A 21847-nucleotide genomic window follows, 5' to 3' on the forward strand; every position below is an offset into this window, starting at 1 on the left:
CGAAATTAGAAGGTGAATCATCATTCCGGGAAGCAGCAGCCTTTCGGCTTCTCTTCCCTGGTAAAAGGCAGAGTCTACGAGGAGAGGGCCGCGGGTTGCGAAAACAGCACGGAAAGGCACAGGCGATCTAAGGGGCACACTTTGTCGAGGTCTCCTCTACAGCAAAAAAAAAAAGTATATCAAACATTTAACAGAAGCGTGCATTTGGAAGTCTGAAGGAAGAGGAAACGGGCATGTTCGGAGAGGCAGGTCTAAACAAGAAGGCGAAAGGAGAGCAACCTCTGAAGGAACGTGCTCTTCAGGCGGCTGAGAAAGTTGGGATGCCAAAGTATGGGCGCTGAGGGAAGCGGAGTGCCACTGAATGGGACGCGCTTGACTTCTAAGAGGTCTCCGCAGCCAGAAGGCACGGAAGAGGCCACAAGAGGCCAGCGTGCTTCTGCTTAGCCCGACCGGAGCGGGGCGAAGGCGAGCGGCTCCTCGCCATCCTTCCTGCAAACCGGATTAAAAGGCGCCTCCAGGGATGGCGCCACCTGCAACGGGAAAGGAGGCGAGGCGAAAGCGCGCCGGGCGCAAAGGCCGTCCGGCCCCCGGCGAGGCCGGGCAAGCGACCCTCTCTGCCCGCGGGAGCAGAAAAGCAACTCCTCTCGTGCGCGCCAAGGTGGCGGCGGGAGAAGCCCCCCCCCCCCGGTCCGGGATGTACCTCAAGGAGCAGGACCGGCGCCTCCTCCTCCTCCTCACCGAAGCGAAACCTTCCCCGCCCCCCGCCGCCGCGCGCGCTCCGTCTCAGGCCCGCGCGCCGCCGCCGCCTCCTTGCCCTGGGCTCTTCGCCGCCGCTGCTGCCGGGGATCCCCTTGGGTGGCGCCGAAAGGAGGGCAAGCAGGATGGGAGCCGGCGAGGGGAGGCGGGGGGGGGGGGGAGAGAAGCGACGGAGGGAGGGGCCAGGCGGCGGTGGGGCGGCCCTCCGGAAACCGAGGGCCGGAGCTGTGGAGAGCACGCCCGAGGGGTGGCGGAGGAAGAAGGCGGCCGGCGGTCTCTTTCTGGAGCAGCTGGAGCCGGGCCTGTCGGGCGTGCGCCCAGCTGACGGGACGCCCAGGCTCCTTGATGCACCGAGTGCCCCGGACGGAGCGGGGGCTGGTTTTGCTTCAATCCGGCCTCTTTGCTCAGAGGCGCCCTGAAGCGCACCCTCCCCCCACACACACACACACTCACTCACTCCCGGGCACCAGCCTTGGCGTCGGAAAGGACTTGGGGAGCCACGGCTTCGCGCTCTCTGGGCCATAACAGTGAGAGCCTTCTTAGCAGGGCCTTCTCCGTGGCTGCTCCTAGAGGGTGGAACTCCCTACAACGAGGGAGGCTAAGTCTGGTTCCTTCCACGGGGCGGGAAAGACAGCCTTGTTCGGGGCAGGTTTTGGCAACTGCCTGGCTGCTAAAGGGCGGTGGGCGGGTGGAAAAGAGGGTTTAATCCCCCCACCCTCCAATTGGGCGGGTGGAAAAGAGGGTTTAATCCCCCCACCCCCCAATAATGTGCTTACACTTTGTTTAAATGCAACAGCCTGCTTCATTGTGCAGACTTTTACTCCTTAATTGTGTTTTAGTGTGGTGTTTTCAAAAGGGTCAGAAAAGAATGTGTTCAAAGCTGTAACTAGAGTGGACGTAGGGCTCCCTCCTGTCCACCAGAATGTACTGTAAAGGGCACAGAACTCTAAAACTGCCACTACAGATGAATGTTAGGAAAATGAATAGCAGCACCTTCTGGGGCTGTTCACCTCATCCCACTTTTGTTCAGTCTTAGAGTTGCAGAATTACTGAGTCCAGCTTCTGTCAGGGAGGCTTAGTGGGGAATCGAACTATCAGCCTCTGCCTCTAGCCAGGTATCTGAACCACTGAACTACCTAGCTTTGTTCAATCTTTTATTTATTTAAAACATTTTACCCTGCCTTTCTCCCTAAAAGGGTCCAAGGTAGCTAACAGACCATTTGCCATCCTTTCAGCACCAGCAAAAGGAAACTCTGGCAGGGGCTTTTGAGCATAAACTCTATTTTTGGGTGGTACTACATTCTAAAGGGATGTGGTGGCGCTGCGGGTTAAACCACAGAAGCCTGTGCTGTAAGGTCTGTAGATCTTCAGCTGTAAGATCGAATCCACATGACGGAGTGAGCGCCCATCACTTGTCCCAGCTCCTTGCCAACCTAGCAGTTTGAAAGCATGCAAAATGAGAATAGATAAATAGGGACCACCTTGGTGGGAAGTAGCAGCGTTCCGTGTCTAAGTCGCACTGGCCACGGAAGATTGTCTTCTGACAAACGCTAGCTCTATGGCTTGGAAACGGGGATGAGCATCGCCCCCTAGAGTTGAACATGACTGGACAAAAATTATCAAGGGGAACCTTTACCTTTACCTTACATTCTAAAGGGACGTGGTGGCACTGCGGGTTAAACTGCAGAAGCCTCTGTGCTGCAAGGTCGGAAGACCAGCAGCTGTAAGAGTGAATCCACGGAGTGAGCTCCCGTCGCTTGTCCCAGCTCCTGCCAACCTAGCAGTTCGAAAGCATGTAAAAATGCGAGTCGATAAATAGGCACCACCTCGGTGGGAAGGAAACAGAGGTCTGTGTCTAGTCGTGCTGGGCACGTGACCATGGAAACTGTCTTCGGACAAATGCTGGCTCTACGGCTTGGAAACGGGGATGAGCACCGCCCCCTAGTCGGACACGATGGAGACTAAATGTCAAGGGGAACCTTTACATTTTTGGTAGAAGAAACACCAGTAATTTAACATATACCGATGGTGCCTTATTACTGTATGGGTGAAAACCATCTGTGATTTTATGGTTAAAGAAGAAGTTGCAAAAGCAAGGTAACAGCTGAACATTAAGACCAAGATTGTGATGACAGCAAAAATAGAGAACTTTACTGTTGGTGATGATGAAACGGACATGGTTAAAGACTTTGTGTAATTTTGTCTGATCATCAGTCAAAACAGACTGCGATCAAGAAATCAGAAGAAGGCTGTGACTTGGAAGGGGAACTGTGAAATAACCAGAAAAGAATCTGGCATGAGAATGGGTTGCTGGAAACCAAGGCCAAGATGTTTTTGTTACAATATACAGATGTGGAAGCAGGGCAGTAGAGGAAGCAGATAGGAAAAAGCCCAATTAATTTGAAATGCTACATTGAGGGAGCACTCTGTGGATACGAAGGAACACAAGAAAGAGAAGTGGACACTAGATTGAATCACAATGGGTAGCCAGTGTGGCTTAGTGAGCAGAGTATCATGAGAAGACTCTGGATGGGGAGGAGATAATATTGGGGAAAATTGAAGGTGGTAGAAAAAGAAAACATGGGATGGATTAACTCAATAAAGAATGATTTTTTTTGTTTACCACACCTGAGCAGATGTATTAACGATAGGAGCTTTTGGAGGTCACTAATTCCTAGGGCTACCATAAGCCTGAAGTGACTTGATGGCAAATGGCATTGAATGTTTCTTTTTATTTTTAATTTTTTTAATAAATATTTTCTTGTTTTTTTCTACTTTTCTATCTGTTGCAACCAGAGTGATTTATTACAGTATGTTCCATTCATTTCATTTTGTCTTATACTCTATAACATATTAATCTAATCTATTCTACTTAAATCGGTGTAGGTTTCATCCAGGTATAAAGAGGTTCCCATTTATTGTTATCCAGTCTAGTGTATCTGTCAAAATAATTCATTTCTGCTAGTTCCAAAATCTTCTCAATAACAAATGGCATTGAATGTTTCAGTTGTAGCTGTATTTTTAAATCATATCTTGAGCCATGTTGAGTCCCAATTTTGGAAGAAAAGCAGGATACAAATAAACATTTCCCCCAAATCTGTGGGGGTGGGCAAAAGGGTAATTGTTAGTCAAAAGTTAAAACACAAACCCTCATGTTGCCTTTATTAGAACCCACTGAAAGTAGCAAATGAAACAAGCAGGTTGCAAATAAAAATGAATGGAATGGTGTAGTCGAATTCAGGCTTCCAAATCTATTATCTTAAAATGAACTTGCTAAAAGGGCCTGTGCCCTAAATCAATTTCTTTGTGTGTGGTCACTTATGTTGCATGCAATACCTACCCTCAAGAGGGTGATCAGTTGCTCTGTTGGCCTTCAGCCTAACGTCAGTTATCTTCTGCACAAAGATAGAAAAGTGAGGTCTTGCCTCCTTTAGAATTTGAAACCCAGCAGATTAGTATCAGCATCCTGAGGAAATGCATCCCTTGATAGAAAAGAAAAATCTGCACGAGTGAGGCCTTGGTGGATGGACTATCACTAATGTTTGTATTAAAAAATATATTTTCTGTACAAAGTAGTATTTTAAAAAGCAGGTGATGAAGACTCCAAACAGCCCGTGAGGATTTAGTGCGCTCATTGCCTGAAGAATGCTAGCTTGAGAAGGGCACCATCTCCTCCCAAAACCTATTCCAATGGGAAGTGAGCATGCTCAGCAGGCAAGGAATGTTGACTTTGTTGTTGGGAAACAGAAGATGGAGATGGAGGGAATGGAAGTCCTGGCAAACATAAATGCAGCTGCAACATTTTGTTACAGGGTCTCACTGCAACATATTGATCATGCCAAAATAGGCTGTAAGATGTAAAAAATTCTTGGAGGATATTGTTAGACTTATTACTAACTTAGTTTTCTTACAGTATTAAAAATGAGCAAAATAAAAAGTGGGAGGGCAAAACAAAAAATAGCAACCCGATTCTTAGATAGGCAGTCACTGAGAAAAAGCCTGACTGAAGAAAATAATTGTATATTAAGAGACAACTATTTTAGAGACCACAAGGTTTGTCAACAAAGCTTTCCTAGTGTTGGTACTTTCAGAGAGCACAGGAAGACCTGTGTCATTCCATGCTAGGAAACATAATCAGGCCAAACACATTGTTCTGTTTCCTCCAAATCTTGGAATTCATGTCTCTGTTTCCGTATCAATTACAGTAAACGCTTCAAGTCTTAAAACTAATTACTCAACTATGGCAGTACTGCCTGGGACCAAGAGGCAGTCTGCAATATTCAAACACAAGCCTGTAAAGTTTAGTTTCTACTGTCTTTAACTGTGAATAATGTAGCACCTATGTAAATGTTTACATATAGAATGTTACCAGTCATAGCACTTGTATATTTAAGAGGGGAAAAATCTAGGTGGATCAATGAGGCATTATATAGAGCTCTATATTGATCAGATACAGCATGAAAACCACTTGCCTAATATCATGTAGGTCCTTCTTGTGCTGCCAAAACAGCTCTGATGTGTTGAGACATGGACTCCACCAGACCTCTGAACATGTCCTTGTGGTATCTGGCACCAAGACATTAGCAGTAGATCCCTTAAGTCCTTCAAGTTGCAAGGTGAGACCTCCATGGATTGGATTTGGTGTCCTAGCACATTCGACAGATGCTGAATTGAATTGAGATCTGGGGAATTTGGAGGCCAAGGCAACACCTTGAACTCAATGTTCCTCAGACCATTCCTGAATAACCTTTGCAGTGTGGCAGGGTGTATTGTCCTGCTGAAAGAGGCTGCTGCCATCAGGCAACACCACTGCCATGAAGGCATGTGTGTGGTCTGCAAACAATCTAGGTAGGAAGTACATGTCAAAGTAACATCCACATGAATGCCAGGACCAAGGTTTCCCAGCAGAATAATGCCCAGACCATAATACTGTCTCCACCGGCAGGCTTTCTTCTCATAGTGCATCCGGCTGCCTTCTCTTCCCCAGGTAAACAACACACATGCACCCAGCATTCACCTGATCAAAAATCTGATGACTGATCAGACCAAGCAACCTTCTTCCATTGCTCCATGGTCCAGTTCTGATGTTTACATCGCCATTGTAGGTGCTTTCGTTGGTGGACACGGAGCATCAAACACATCAAACTGTGATGCCCTGTGTGTTCTGACACCTATCATCACCAGCATTTACGTTTTTCAGCAATTTGAGCTACAGTGACTGGACCAGACAGGCTATCCTTCACTCCTCACCTGCATCAATGAGACTGGAGCACCTGCACTTCTGATGCCAGTTCACTGTTTGTCCTTCCTTGCAGTACTTTAGGAGGTACTAACCACTGCATACGAGGAACACCCCACAAGACTTGCTGTTTTGGGAGTGCTCTGACACAGTAGTCTAGCCAGCACTTTTTGTTCCTTATCCAAGTCACTCATATCTTTTCACTCTCCTGCTTCCAACACATGAAAGTCAAGAACTGTTTGTTTACTTGCTGCCTAATATAGCCCAACCTTTGACAAGTGCTATTGTAACAATATAATTAATGCTATTCACTTAACTTGTCAATGGTTTTAATGTTGTAGCTAATCAGTGTATAACTGCTTCCTATTTCCCTAAAATGGGGGAAAGAGCAAATCCACCTAGATTTCCTGTTCTTGTTTGCTCAGGAAAACACACATCTGGGAGTTTTCCCCAGTATGAAAGGGTTTGCAATTATCACAACACAGCAATGACGCATTTGAATCTAACGCTTCAATCTATGTTTCCCATGTGATAACTTCAGCAAAGTACTAAAGCATTCTAAAGCCCTAGTATATTCATTTGTAGGAGCATCTAAAGGATCAAAAACTTGGTGAAAGGATGGACCATTAGGTAATATAGTTTAATATTTTTGAACTATGAAGCACATTCTGACAGCTTAAAAGGAAGAAACTTGACATTGAGCTGAAAACAAGCCAACATCTTGTGACTGGTCAAAAAAGCTTTTTTTAGGTAGACAATAAAACCAAGTGATATGAAATCATTGGCTAATGAGGAAGGAAAGGAGCAAAGTTTTGAAAATAGACTGTAAGCAGACAGTGTTAAGAGTTTCTAATTCTCTGGCACTTGGCAGCACATTCCATTTAAGCTTGTGGTACAGTACCCAGAGTATTTTGCTCTGGTAATGGGAAATTTTGTATATATACAATTTCTATTTTTCCTGATGTGTGAAGACTGGGTTAAGTGAAATAACCTAAGGGGAGAAAGGGCAGATGCATAGTTAACACAGAAGGCAAACTGAGAAAAACTGAGTTGACTAATAGCCTGTCTAAGCACGCCTTGTTGAAGAAATGTCAGATCTTCTTTTCAACTGCTTCAACAGCAAGCTTTATCAAGGGAAAACTCAGTTTAAGAAAAGGCATTAAATATTTGAGAGGCTGCTTACATTTTGTCTTGCCTCTTTGTTTACAATCTATTATTACCAATGTCAACCAGAATACATTTTTGTATTTAAGAAAAGCATAAAACATTATTAACTTGAATATTTTACTCAGACCGAGATTTGAAGATGTTTAAATTATTTACATTACTTCAACAGCTTAATCTCCATAACATATTAATATACATATTTTATTTAAACTAGTTTACAGCCCTTTGTAAAAATGTAAAATTTCTTAAGACAACAAGAGAGCAAAACATGTTAGCACAGCTGCAGTAAAGATTTACAAAACTAACAGGTACTGGCAGTTCTTAACATGATTCACTAAAGATCAAATTGGTTTGTACCTGTATCCAGCTAAAACATACTGAGAAGCCAAGGTATGTATTTATAGCTATTTAAAGAGTTTTTTCTTGAATAAACATTTCCCTCAGCACAATGTCTTAATAAATGTAGTTTTTCTTTTCTAACACCCAATTTAGTGGTTTTTGCTCACCGCCATTAGTACAACTATGTCATTTCTAAAAGAAGCAATATTTTATCCAATGGAAGGAATAGCACCTGCAGTCTGCTAGAGAATAAATCTTGTCGTTTGTTTGTTATGGTATCAGTGCTAAAAGTGACACAGTCACATAGGGAAGTGATGCAGACAAGGGAGTGATAAACTTGTTTTCAATATATAGCAGATGGGGTACAAACTATAGTTTTTGTCTCATAGTTTTAAAAACTGCACATGAATTTAAAGATACAGTACTGAGAGCCTTTTCAGACATTCCACAATCATGACATTCTAAAAGTAACTCAGATGATCAGAAATTAGTAAATTAATGAATGGCTGCACAGGAACTGCATTATCAAACTGTCAGCATTATTTGAGAAACTATAGCCTACAAGCAATGGTTCCCAAACATGGGTGGCGAGGTATATTGTACTCCAAAATGCTTAACTAGACTGTGGTGACTAAAGCTTCTGGGTGTTGTAGTCTAAGAAAAATTGGAAAGTGCGAACCTACACTACAAGGTCAAAAATCTAAACATTATTTGTAGTGCTTTTATAATACGTGCAGACAGCTTGTGTAAAAGTTGGAGAAACATTACTGGATCAAAAACAAGGATTTTTGTTCAAAATGGAAACACCCAAGTTCCAGTTACCAGTTATATTTTCTAATACAAGCGCAAACTTGCTTTAACTGCAGCAGTGGTCCCCAACTTTGGGCCTCCAGCTGTTCTTGGACTTCAACTCCCAGAAATCCTGGCCAGCAGAGGTTGTAGTGAAGGCTTCTGGGAGTTTTAGTCCAAGAACATCTGGACGCCCAAGGTTGGGGACCACTGGACTACAGGATTATAATTAAGGTAATATGCATTTCTTTCTGAGAAAAATCCTAGTCTGAATATTTAACTGCATTCAGATTTGAATTTTACATTGTATTTACTAGTGCAGTCTCTTTTTTTAGAAAATGAAGAGTATACGCTACTGCCAGACACTATTGTACACTCCTCATTTTACATCAAATTCAAAATTGCTAATGCAAACCTCTTTAAAACAGACTTCAAAGTATGTAAAGAAAGATTTCCAGGTAAAATTTCAAAAAGTCTGAACATTCTGCTCAGCAAAAGCTAGCACGTGCATGCTAAAAACCTTTCACTCAGACACACTGGCTTACTTCAGGTAAAAATGATTTTAACAAGGTCAGCAATCCTCTACATTACACATACAGTGGTGCCTCGCTTAGCGATCGCTCCGTTGAGCGACTAAATAGCTTAGCGATGGACTTTTTGCCATCGCAAAAGCGATCGCTTAGCAATGGTCCCTATGGGGAAAATTCGCTTTGCGATGATCACGGGGAAGCGATCATCGCAAAGCCCCATTTTCAGCCAGCTGATCGGCTGTTTCAAAATGGCTGCTGAAAAAACAAAATGGCCACCCGCTGTTTTGCCTTGCTTAAGAGGCAGCAAAAATGGCAGCGCTATGGAGGATTTTCGCTGAAAGTTAAGTTTTTAAGCCCAAAGAAACGCATTAAACGCATTTTAATGCGTTTCTGTGGGCTTTTAAAAATCGCTTAGCGATGAAATCGCTTAGCAACGTTTTTCCGGAACAGATTAACGTCGCTAAGCGAGGCACCACTGTACTTTCCCATTCTAGTACAATCCCAGAAAAATGATACTGCAGGACTGTTTTGAGTACATGGAACTCTAAGCTCTTAAGTGAAAACTGCTGATTTAATGACGGATACTTCATTTAGTAAAATCTTGGTTTCTAAATAAACCAGGAAACCAGTACACAAACATAATATTATTCAAAGTGAATTGGCCCTCAATTCTGCAAAATCTCTTCCTAGGATTGTTTCCAAAAGTTAATAGAGATCACTCCAAAAGTTAATAGAGATCATGGAACATGCTTATTCATTTTTGAAAGTAAAGTGCATTTATACACATTGAGAAAACTGGAGCATGGCAAGAGAAAGAAGCAAAAATGTCAGAATGTCAGTTTCTAAACCCACCACGTTGTCCCTGTCCTGCCACCTGTTGCTTTTTAGGGAAACTCTGCATCACTTCTTTCACCACAGTCGAAAGTTGGTAACGTTGCATCTTAGCCCACCACTAAGTGGCAGTATATTATCCTCTAGGAATCTAAGGACACTTTAAAAAAAACTCAGAATACTATGTCTACTGATTAGTAGAGATTCCGGTTGCTATTAAAATGTACACCACCTTGGGGGCAGGGGAGGCAAAAGCAAATGTTAAGTTTTCTGAGCCACAATATAATTGACTACCGTATATGGTTAACAAGAACACATATCCCATAAGTTGTAAAGGCATTAAACCCACCACTCAATAGCAAAACAAGCCACTACTGTCTGCCTGTATGTTTTAAAGTCAGAATCTTTGTCCTCCAAATACCCCTTTGAAAGAAACAAATCACCAGAAATATATTAATTAAGCAATTGTCATGGAATTATTCTGATACATCTATATGAGCAGCTGGAATTAAATTTTCTTATTGCTGAATTTGCAGTTATTATTATACAAATCAACATATATACTAATATACAGACACAAGATGGTAATGCCTGCCTTTAATGAGCATTGAGGTACAGATATAAGATTTTAAATATTAACAAATAATTTAACTGCTGACCAGTGGCCCATCAAGAAACACAATGATTTTTGCCAACATATGAACTGGAATATAATCACCTCTATAGTACAAATACTTTACAAGTTGTTTGAATTTACATAAATATCTCTACAGTTTAATGCAACACGGTTTTCAAGCTACAATTCCACAATGAACTAACTATGCCTTTGTTTCAGAAGCTCATCAATCTGAGTCTTGTACATATTTTTCACATCTTCAAGGTCCAACCTTAATTCTTCTGCCTCTTCTGCTTTCTCACCATACATCTGGAGAATGGTATTGTACCTCTGATCCAAATCCTGCAACACAACCCAGTCATTATGACATTGCTCTTTTATCAATAACAAAAAACCCACATGCATTTGTGCTGGAATCTTTTTTTTAAGTTCATGAAGTCACCAGATACCAAGTGGCTGTTTTTTTAATATTAAAGGCTTCCCTCTGTCCATGTCCCGAGGCTCTAACAGGCTTCTCAAGAAACCTCAGAGCCTGAAAGGGGAGACATAGGAACTTTCCATAAATGTTAATAAAATATTTCTGGTGCTTGATAAGGTTACGCTGACATAAATTTATGGATCAGGATTTTGCCCTACATGTTTTTCTCTGGACTTCTCAATTCTTTCATTTTTAGTTTTATTTATTTCCTTAGTTTATATTCGTGTTTATGTTGATGTATTTGCCTGGTTTCTATATTATTATTCAAAAATATGAGGCATAGTCAATCAAAATTATAAAAACATTGACTGGTATATACAAGTTTCAACTAAAAAGCTAAGTATCTTTTAACTATCGGTGCAGCATGTACGCTGTTCCCAATATTGCGGGTTTTTTCGTAGCTCTGATGTTGTTACTTATGATATTGCGTGAAATTTCTTGATATTGTTCCCAAAGCCCCAATGACGATGGGAACCACTGAGGATGAGGATGATGATTACGCTCTGTAACACAGATGCATTGTAAAATGCCTAGGTTTGAAAAAGTGTGTGATTGTTTCCTCAGAAGTCTTACTGCATTCATGGATCCTTATTCTCTTAAAGTATTTTATACTTTAAATGGACACATTTACATAACTCCTTAATTCATAAACAATAATGAAAGCCACCTACCCTTAGTTGTGCACGTAGCTTGGGTATCTCCTTTACTTTTTCTTCCAAGTCGTCATTTTGATTTGTTAATTTTACCAGTTCTTCTGCCATTGCTGATCGAGTTCTTTCAAGGTTTCCAATTTCCAGCTATAATAAAAAAATATTTTGCAGATTCTGAAGTCTACTTACCAAATTATCATTGCTATTTTCCATCAGCTGCCTGATGCATGCAGCCTTGAGTTTCTCGTTAGTGGCATTTAAATATGCAAAGTAACAAAACAATTCGTTTATATAAAGTAAAATTAGTACAGCCCATGTTTAATTTTTAGTGTACTCTGCATGGTTACTGCACTCTTAGCACGGAATAAAAAACTGCCAGAACTGAAGTGTTCAGGTAAAGAGGATTAACTTGGAGAAAAACCACACTGTCTTGGCCTTTCTTTAACTGAAATTATAGTACAGCAACTCTTTAGGTTTGGAAAGTAGAAACATTTATGAATTCTCAAGATGCATGATGATGCAATACTTTTCAGCTGATAGAAGACACATTGTAAAGCCTTTCCCTTTCTCATTTGTGAAATATGCAAATTGCCTCTAAAAGATTTCTGCATGGTTTCTTAAAACTGGTTTGATTGCAATCCAGATGTCCAATATGTGAACCAGTTTTTTTTCTTCTGAAATTTCGTATCACAAGGCTGCAGATTATATGAATCAGTCACAACTGAGGATGGGTAACTTCCAAATTATCAAAATATTCCACCCCTACTCCCTGGACACATAAATACCTTCTCCATGTTTATGTTTCTGTATGTCCATATGTATTCACATTAGCAGCCATTACAATTATTCTCAGCAGCCATTTAACCAGCAGTTAGGTTTTATTGGTCAGCCCTGCAAGTTTTGGTGCTTACCTATTTGGTGCCAGTGCCTACAGCCAAATCCACACACCCTTACATTTTCTTAGCTATGCCTGAACTCAAAATATCACAGGAAGTCACAAGAAATTCTATTATCTGTTATTCTAAGCAATTTCTGAAGTTACCTGCTTGACAGATGTGACTGTAAGGATACAATACTGACTAATGATTAAATACACTTCGGCCAAAATCTTGATGCTTAGCATAGGAAGAAACACTACTTTGTAAAATTCTGTTCTTAATAAGTCACATTTTGGAGTAGTCCCATTGAATCGGGAGGATCTGGTGACTGAATTCCTCCCTAGTTCCATTGACTCAAATGGGCCTACTCTGGTTGCAACTTAGTTTAGCATAGCTTGAATCAACAGAATTTACAGAGCAGTTGACTCATCACTGATTCAATAAGGCCTATCCAAAATGTGACTTACTAAGGTAAGAATAGGATTGAAGCCACAGTAGCCTATATAGCTGTTCATTTCTTTTTCTTTCCAAGTTGTAAAATAGATGTCAAAGCAGGATGCTTTATCTTACAATGCAGGGCATTTTAATGATGCTTTAAAATAAATCATGTCTCATACTAATATCAATATCATATTTGCTCAGGTAGTACTCAGAGGCGACCAGTATCTTCAATGTTTCTTCCCAAAAGGGAATACTGGACATAATGCTCAGGTTACCTGTAGATGAGAAATCTCTCCATCCCGTAATTTTAATTGTGACTGTAAATTTTCAATGATACTTGATCCAGCTCCCATTCTCATGGCATCATACAGATTGTTCCCAGTTGTAGACACTGAACCAAAGGAATGATCATGTGGATCATCCTGCAAGTAAAATGAGATAACAACCATGAAATGGGAGACTTTCAAGATTCAATTTATATACTGCACTGACACAATGATTCTACTTTGCTGTTATAACTTGCAAACTTGACTACAAAATAAAGTTTGATTCAGTGCTCAGAAATAACTAGTTAGAAATAATGTGGTTAATTGTTACTAGTTACTTCCGGCTAACATGGAAAACAACTGGAAGTCACAAAATAACTTTTACTGTAGTATTACAAGAAACACTTAAATATTTCCAAAAGTTACTTTAAAGGACATTTAAGACATTTTAGAAGCACTTTGACAGACATATGTATTTGTCAATATTTTTACAGCATTTCCTTATCAGTTCTAAGTAACAAAGGAGACATCTGTTGGACTGTGTGTGTGTTCCACTGATTCAATAAGGCCTATATGTCACTATGGACAAATATATATACACACTTATGTCCAAAGTGCAATATCAGAATTGGGAACCGGCTGAGTATTTTCCTGTATTTTTATAGCTTGCTCATAATAAGAATACAATGCATTAATAACAAACAACAGCTTACTTAATATATCAAAGCAGTACAGTGACAAGATTCAGTTGCCTGTCAAGAGGCAACCAATCTTTTAAAACGTAACATACTGGACAAAGTTTCAGTTTTACTTAAGTGTACAGTATGTTGCAAAAAAAGGGAAGAAAGCCAGTGGAGTACAATGGATAGACCAAAAAGATGTTAACTGAAATTCCAAGTTAATAGTGAACATCATAACTAAGTTGGGATTTCAGTTTATATCTTCTTGTTCTAGACTCCCTGTTCTAACAATCACTATTTCACAGGAGCTTTCTTCAATTCTGCATGTTCCCCACATGCGTTAAGAGTACAACCCGCTTCCCCCAACAATTCAATTGTTTGGAAAGAGATATATACTGTCCTAAGCTCCTTATATGAAAGAATGGAAAAAAATGATATTCTAAAAAATGAAACAAGAATGCTTTTCCTAATATTAGCAGCAAAAAAATCTGAATGGCATGAAACGTTCATGTTCCAGAAAGGAATCACAACATTTAATCTGAAACAATCCAAATTTGGTCTTCTGATACTGGTAAAAGTACATTGATGGTCTGTAAATTAAGATCTAGTTTGATTTAATCAAAATTTATCTGAAAAATCACCACCTGCAACGGCAATTTCCAGGCATGAAGGGCTCCCCTGCCCCCAACCCAAGACTCTCAAATTGAGAGGAATCCTTAGGGAGCCTTGGAACTCAGGGGTGGGTAGGAAACTTTAAACAAAAGATTAATGCATGTGGTTGATGATGTCATTGGCCTTGAAGTGTGTGGAGTGACTCAACAAGATTTCAGCCAGTGTTTGCTACTTATACCGTCACATTCCTTGACAGAATTACTGCAAATGTGATCTTATCTGAGCAAGGAAGTGTCACTGGACTCAACTAACATGGTAAGAACAATACATAGGACACCAAGATCCAAAGAGCAGCCCAGAATTAGGAAAGGAGGTCAAATGGTACATGGAAGTATACCTGGGACATGAAGGAGGCCTGAAGGCCTGCCATATCAACCCCACTTATAGAACTTGAGCGTGACAGAGTTGGTGTGCTTGACGTAGTTTCCAGTGTGGAGGAAATGTATAACTTGCGTTCCTTGAGGGAAAAAATCAACAAGCATTAGTGAACAATTCAAAGGAAGAATTAATTACACTGAGACAATGGCAACCAATTGGGTTCGTTCCTTCAGTTTTCTAAGTTAACTCATCTATAATTCACACCGACAGTTCAACCAACTTGATTTTGAACAGAAAGAATGGTAATATCACAACATACATACATACATACATACATACATACATACATACATACATACATACATACATACATACATACATACATACATACATACATACATACATACATACATAGATGCATCGCTTGACGATGTTAATTCATTCCAGCGAAATCAATGTAGAGCGAAAACATCGTCAAACGAAATTTTAAAAACCCATTGAAACGCACTGAAAACCGTTCAATGCGTTCCAATAGGCTGAATACCTGCTCATCCAGCGAAGATCCTCCATATGGCGGCCATTTTCAGTGCCTGTAAAGCGAGGAATCCATCCTAGAAAACAGCAGGGGGGCCATTTTCTTCAGCCGGTGGCCATTTTGAAACCCGACAATCAGTTGTTTGCTGATCGTCATAAAGCGAAAATCGGTTCCCGAAGCAGAGAACCGATCATAGTTAAACGAAAAAACCCATTTAAACTACCGTTTTGCGATCGCAAAAACCTAATCATACAGCCATCTCCTTCTTAATTGAGACAGTCGTTAAGCGAGGCACCACTGTACGTACGTACGTACATACATACATACATACATACATACATACATACATACATACATACATACATACATACATACAAACTAACAAGCTAAGATGCTGGAAAGGCCTGCCACCTCCTGTGAACTTAACACAGTCAAGTACCTTCTCTCTCACAGTTTCTTGTACAAAAAGGGCTTTCTTCTTTTCTTGCTCAACTTTCATTTTCTCCATTTCTAGTTGAGTAGCTAAGAGCGTCTGAAGAGAGTGAAACATATTTCTTTTATTTACTGAGAATGCTATTGGCCAAAGCAACATAGTATTAAAGAGGTGGTTATAAATTAAACCTTTTCTTTCTTTGTTTCTTCCACAGTTTTAACATATTCTTCTTTTAGGTTTTCTAGTTCAACTTCAAACCTGTGTAAGCAAGAAAGCAATGTCAGTAGCAAAAAAAAAAAAAATGCACTGAACTAACATCTACTACTGTATTCAGAAAGTTTATACATTGTTCACAATCACATCACCGTAAAACTGACCTATCTCACCTGGAGCATGTTGGTTTGGTTGTACAGTGCATGGCATTGTTACAATGTACTCATAGTTGCCTATACTCTGGGAAAGAGTCTGTCCTAGTCTTGAAGAAGAGCAGAGACAGACGACTCCTGTACAGCTACAAAGGCCATGCTTGTCTCAACATTAGAATTGCTTGCCTAAGTTTCTGCAAGCACATTTGCTGATGAGTAACTTCTATCCCTTCTAATCCCTTCTGTTCCCTCAAAAGCAGCTTTGGAGTTTTGGAGAACCCTGCTGAAGCCTCCCCAGTTGCTTCCTTCCAAACCCTCTTTATTGTGCTTTAACTAACCCCTCCCCTCATATGGTATATGTTCATTGTTCTAAATTTTATTTATTTATTTATTTATTTATTTATTTATTTATTTATTTATTTATTTATTTATTTATTGCGCTTCTACCCCACCCATCTTAGTCAACTGACTACTCTTGTTCTTCTCTATTTAAATAATCTGAGAATGCTAATTTTCTCCTTCCACTTGTCTCAGCATTTTCTTTCTTTAGAGCTACAGTAAATTACTCATATATTCCAAGCATATCTGTGGTATTTTGAGATGCATCTGAGATAGCCCCTTTAAGGCTAGTTACAGATACACATTATTTTTATGTATTTCTTTAAATTTAGCTGTACTATTGATTTTTAAATGCTTCCTGGCTTATAACCTTTTCAATCTTAGTAACTTTTAGTTGTATAACTCTAATTCCCTTGATATGCATTTGAAAATCTTAAGTGTGACCATTTAATTATTCTCAATAACTCTACTCATTGATTAAACAACTGTGCCTTTAATCTCCAAGTTTCCATAACCATAAAAGTATTTAAAAGATCCCTGCAAGTGCTGGGGCTATATATTCAAAAGGTACACATTAACAGCAAACCTTTATTCCATGCACTGCAGATGGATTCAGCTGCTAGAAAGTCAGCTCTACTTGAATTTACAATGTCAGGATCTGGATTTCCACATTCACCAACTGCTGAGGTCAAAATAACCCTACTGATTCTTTTTCTTTCTGAAATGATCCCAATAAAATTTTTAAAACCAGTACATATTTAAGGATCCTTTATGATAACACACCAAGTGCCTGCTTGAATGTATTCCTTTATATAAACAGTTATAAACTTTAAAACTATTTACCGGTTGTTTTCATTTTCTAGTTTCTTAAGCCTGACTTTCTCTGCCTCGAGCTGAGCTTGAAGGCGACTGTTTTCCTGCCTTAGGATGCTATTTTGTGACTCAGTGGCAGAGAGTTGAATTTTATTGGCAAGAAGTTCTTCTGTAGCAGCGCGTTCTCTTTCTGCCTGGGCCGCTAGGGCAGTTTGAGATTCCCCTAGTAACAAGAAATGAAATAGTGTATTAGTAATATTACCAATTGATATTTAAGTGTTACTTGGGGTAACAGAGATTTCTCTTATCATTCCTCCTTCTGAGCTGTTGTAACACATGCTCAGTTGAAAAGTTCTCTAAAGGGAAAAATATATATCCATAATGACCCTCACTTGAGGGAAGAAACCCATCTGAAAGACCAAGTCATTTTATCTATAAAATGTGGGTGCATTTATCACGTCCTGTTTTGGCTTTCAAAAGAGCCACATGGGAAACATTTATTGCACGGGGAGAAAAGCTAACTTTTGATGTGCTGAGCTCCTGATGAAAATCCTATGTTCCACACAAAGCTGCTATTTTCCTTGAGAGAGCATCTACTGTTAGCACAATGGCAACTCGCCTCTTGGGGCAGACAACTTCTGTGTGATGGCATAAGTTGACCTTCTTCCCCACTGTCCCAATGTGGCAATTATTTTTAAAAGAAAAATGGACAATTCAGTTTGCCCTTTGGCTATGTTGCTCACAAGGGAACATGAACATGAGACAGAGGAAGTTCTCTGGGGCTCTGCCTGGGTCTTTCCCTGACCCGTTTCCCCACCAAATGAAAGAAGAGCAGTGCAAGATTCAATTCTTGATTCAGGCAACACACCACATCACTTCTCCACATTAGCCTGATCTGCACACACAGAAGCTGAAATGTTCAAGAGCAAGCAAGGACTCATGGCTGAGATAAGACATGATGTGGATAGGGATTTACAGATCCCCTTCTCTCGCACCAATATTGATGAGCATGCATGCAATCCACACCCACCAATCCACCCGATGCACCAATAACCCTTGCCTCACCGAGCCGATCTGAAAGATTCTTCTCCAGCTTCTCCCAGGACAAGGTTTGTGCTGCTAGGGTTGCTTGCAAGTTTTCTATCTGCCGCAGCAGGGGCCTGGTAGCAGATGTAACACTCTGACTCAACTCTTGGTTGCGCGTTTCTGCTTCTTGGAGTCTCTAAAATTAAAAAATGGGTAAGAATCACTTAAGTCCTAGGGTACCTGTCAGGTTTTGCTATCAGGTTTTCCCTAAACTATGCATTGCAAAAAGAACACTAATAAGCAACATAAAGGCAGCATCCAAACTTGTAAGCAATATGCCAAGTGTTCCTGCAACTTAAATAAATTACAAGAATTAAAAACAGAGCACAGAGTTCAACTCAAATAGTTCAAATCTACTACGTAAAACAGATGTCATATAGAAGTACACAGATAAGACAAAACTCTGTAGTACAAAGATGTAATGCAACTTTGTTCCCCCAACCTTGAATCCCTCCAAGATCCAATGGATTTCTTCTGTTGACATAACTGCCACTGTCAGTGAAATTTGGGGTGTGTGTGGAGGAGGGGAGTCTTCCCCACACACACCAAAACCCTACACTGGGAGCCAGTAAGGAAGGGTGCAAGGGGGTGAGAAAGACAGATCCCACTAGTGGGCAGCCATTAATGCAACTGCTGAATTTAGCCCATGGTACACTAATTTAAAACTGCTGAGCTTTAAATAAATCTTTACATTAGACACCTCAAGCCCACTGGCTAGTTACTCTCTTTTCACACCACAATTCCTCTGATACAGTGTGGGAGGTAACTAAAGCTAGCTACTGAAAAAGTTAAACTCATTTCCCTTGAGAAAAAAAATCATCTGACATAAAAAATGCACTGTACTGATAGACTACCCATGTGAATCACATCATGTCCTTGCATTTCAAGCAACGTCAGAGATATACTGGGACATGTGCAAAAGAAACGAAGAGTTCCCCCTCTTTGTCCTCTTTTAAAATCTGTTTCTGTCTGTTATGGGTTACTTGGGGGGGATTAAAAGTCAGTCATGCAAGATTTAAAGAAAATCTCTCGCATTTTGCAAAAGGCAAGGATAATCTAACATTGGACAAGGAACTGCGACAATACCTGTTGCAGCTCACTAATCTCCTGGCGCAGATAATCCTCCTTTCTAGCTGTTTGTTGTTCTGCACGTTGCAGGGCCAGTCTCAAATCTGATACCTGCAAAGCAAGAATGAAGACACAAAACAGTGCACTGAAGTCATATATCAAATACTCCTTTGCCTTTTAGCACACATCAGTGACACTGACAGGCATAATGAGATGCTAATATGCTTAAAAATTAAGTGTATGCTTACAGCAATTGTGACTATCACTCCTAGAACAGTTAAGGAAGTAATATTTTTAGTCACAGTCACAAGAAACCAGTATGACGTACAAAAAAACCCAAAAACAAAATAATGCTGTAGCAACACAGCAGTCAAAGTCAAATGTTCCTTGCTTAGCACAGTAAAAGTCTAGTGCTTTGGTGGCGGTCTATTAAGATTGTGATGGGGCTCTCCAAGCCCAAAGTCTCAGCAAGTATGACCAGTGGTATAGTACTGGGAGAGTTAGTAGTCTAAAACATTCCTCATCCCTGCTTTCAGTTTGCAGTCCTCTCACTGTTCTCCATATAATTTTACCCATATATACTCAAGTATAAGCCGACCTGTATATAAGCCGAAGCACTCAATTTTACCACAAAAAATGGGAAAACATATTGACTCGAGTATAAGCAAAGGGTGGAAAATGCAGCAGCTATTGGTAAATTTCAAAAATAAAAACAGATACCAATAAAATTACATTAATTGAGGCATCAGTAGGCTAAATGTTTTTGAAGATACTGCCCTTCTATGCTGCAAGACACACTTCACAGCCTGCAGAGAGAGGACTACCAGATGCTGTGCTTATCTACTGCTCTACTGCTGCGTAACAAGATGGAGGGAGAAGGAGGATGGAGGAGGAAGATGGGAGGAGGAAGGTGGGTACATAGAATATGCAGAAGGAGGAGGATGGGTTTATTCTGGAAGCGGAAATGCTGTGTACTTAACCCAGGTTATCAGACCACCCACAGAGGCTGCAGGCATCCATAGATGAGCAGGGGAGTCTGGAGTACACCCGTACTGCAGGGGAGAACATGCAATTTTTGACACTGACTCGAGTATAAGCCAAGGGGGTGCTTTTTCAGCAAAAAAAAATGTGCTGAAAAACTAGGCTTATATTTGAGTATATACAGTATGTCTCTCTGGCTAAAATACTCTTCCACAGTGTAACTTTCAGAGGAGAATTGCTGGAAGCTAAGAAACCATGCATGCTGAGTTGTGTGACTCAGTATCGCAACAGATGACTACAAGGAATTCTTAGCTTACAGCAATATGTTTCCAATAATTATGTAGTTTGCATAACTATGCAACAGGATTGCAATTTATGATTCATTCATTCCTGCTTGGGCTTAACTATATCCTTTTTAGGGGACCATTTCTATGGTTTCCAGAGCTCACTGCTATGATGTGAAGTGTAAGCATTAAGAAAAATAATGCTGGCAATAAAAACACTTGTCAGCTCTAGTCACCGCACCTAACACTGACCTGAATGGCTAAAGCCTCTTGCTGTTGACGAGCCTCCTCCTGGGCCCGCTCCAGAGTTAAGCTCAGCTCCTCCTTCACTTTCCTTTCATGACTTAAAGCTGCTTCTTGCGCCTCACTGTCCTTTGTAGCATTGGCTTTATGAAGATCTGCTAGTTCTCTAGAAAAGAAGAGAATGTCACAACATACACACTTTAGCATACAACAGAATATATAGAAGCATTCTCCTAAATGAAGAAGGATTTCTACTAGGCTCAAACATAACATTCTTGTCCATTTTATGGAAATACCCTTACTTGTAAGCACTGTCGAGAGCTGCTTGAATGCTTCGATTCTTCTCTTCCAGATCTTCAAGATCCAGCTGGAATCTGACCAGTTCCTTCTCTTGTCGTTCAACCACGCTATTTAGCTGCTTAATGTTCTCTCTATGCTGTTTTTCAAGCTCCTCTTTGCCATCCAACACCTGTTGTAATGAAAGTTCATTACAATCTATTATCCAGCTATGGTTTAGGAGATACAGTGGTGCCTCGCTTAACAATGTTAATTGGTTCCCAAAAAAACATTGCTATGGGAAAACATCGCTAAACGAAACACCATTTCCCATAGGAATGCATTGAAAACCGGATAATCCGTTGCAATGGGAACGGATTACCGTCCTTAAGCGAAAATCGCCATAGGAAACATTGCTAAGTGAAACAATGTTTCCCCCATTGGAATGCATTGAATAGGTTTCAATGCATTTCAATGGTTTTGACAGGTCCATTTTCGCTATTTTTAAAGTGTCTTAAAATGTTCAAAAACTGTTTTAAATGCTTGGAATTGTTAGTGCACCTTGTAAAACCTTTGCAAACTTAATTTGGCTTTGTTCTGACTCTTCGTTAATTTTTGGTGAATTCCCCCCCCATTGGAATGCATTGAACTGTAGGTTTGACAGAGTCAGCAAGTAGTGAGGCCCATTTGCCTTACCAAACAGCACCTGGCTCTGCAACAAAAACAATTACACAACTGCCCCATAATGTCACAATTTGTAACTTTCACTGCATT

The 21847-nt window shown here is 40.5% G+C and overlaps 2 protein-coding genes across 5 annotated transcripts in view; both read right to left on the reverse strand.

Moving 5' to 3' along the window:
• The window catches only part of EOGT (EGF domain specific O-linked N-acetylglucosamine transferase), a 33653-nt gene extending 32847 nt beyond the window's left edge, over positions 1-806 (reverse strand). For 3 of the 4 annotated variants that reach the window (XM_078385109.1, XM_078385110.1, XM_078385108.1), the window contains exon 1: positions 701-806. The gene's annotated coding sequence lies outside the window, so the exon portion shown is untranslated. The remainder of the gene's footprint in view (positions 1-700) is intronic. The other variant, XM_072989413.2, reaches the window with a different exon arrangement.
• A 6456-nt stretch (positions 807-7262) lies between these two features.
• Positions 7263-21847, reverse strand: part of TMF1 (TATA element modulatory factor 1) — a 29435-nt gene continuing 14850 nt past the window's right edge. The window contains exons 7-17 of the mRNA XM_020801682.3: positions 21100-21266; positions 20807-20963; positions 19308-19400; positions 18201-18357; positions 17166-17358; positions 15807-15876; positions 15625-15717; positions 14670-14789; positions 12990-13136; positions 11417-11542; positions 7263-10609 (exon numbers count right to left, since the gene is read on the reverse strand). Of these exons, the coding sequence (XP_020657341.3) occupies positions 10466-10609; positions 11417-11542; positions 12990-13136; positions 14670-14789; positions 15625-15717; positions 15807-15876; positions 17166-17358; positions 18201-18357; positions 19308-19400; positions 20807-20963; positions 21100-21266 (1467 nt within the window). The 3' untranslated portion in view covers positions 7263-10465. The remainder of the gene's footprint in view (positions 10610-11416; positions 11543-12989; positions 13137-14669; positions 14790-15624; positions 15718-15806; positions 15877-17165; positions 17359-18200; positions 18358-19307; positions 19401-20806; positions 20964-21099; positions 21267-21847) is intronic.

Source organism: Pogona vitticeps, chromosome 2 (assembly GCF_051106095.1).
Source record: "Pogona vitticeps strain Pit_001003342236 chromosome 2, PviZW2.1, whole genome shotgun sequence".
Classification (NCBI taxonomy): domain Eukaryota; kingdom Metazoa; phylum Chordata; class Lepidosauria; order Squamata; family Agamidae; genus Pogona; species Pogona vitticeps.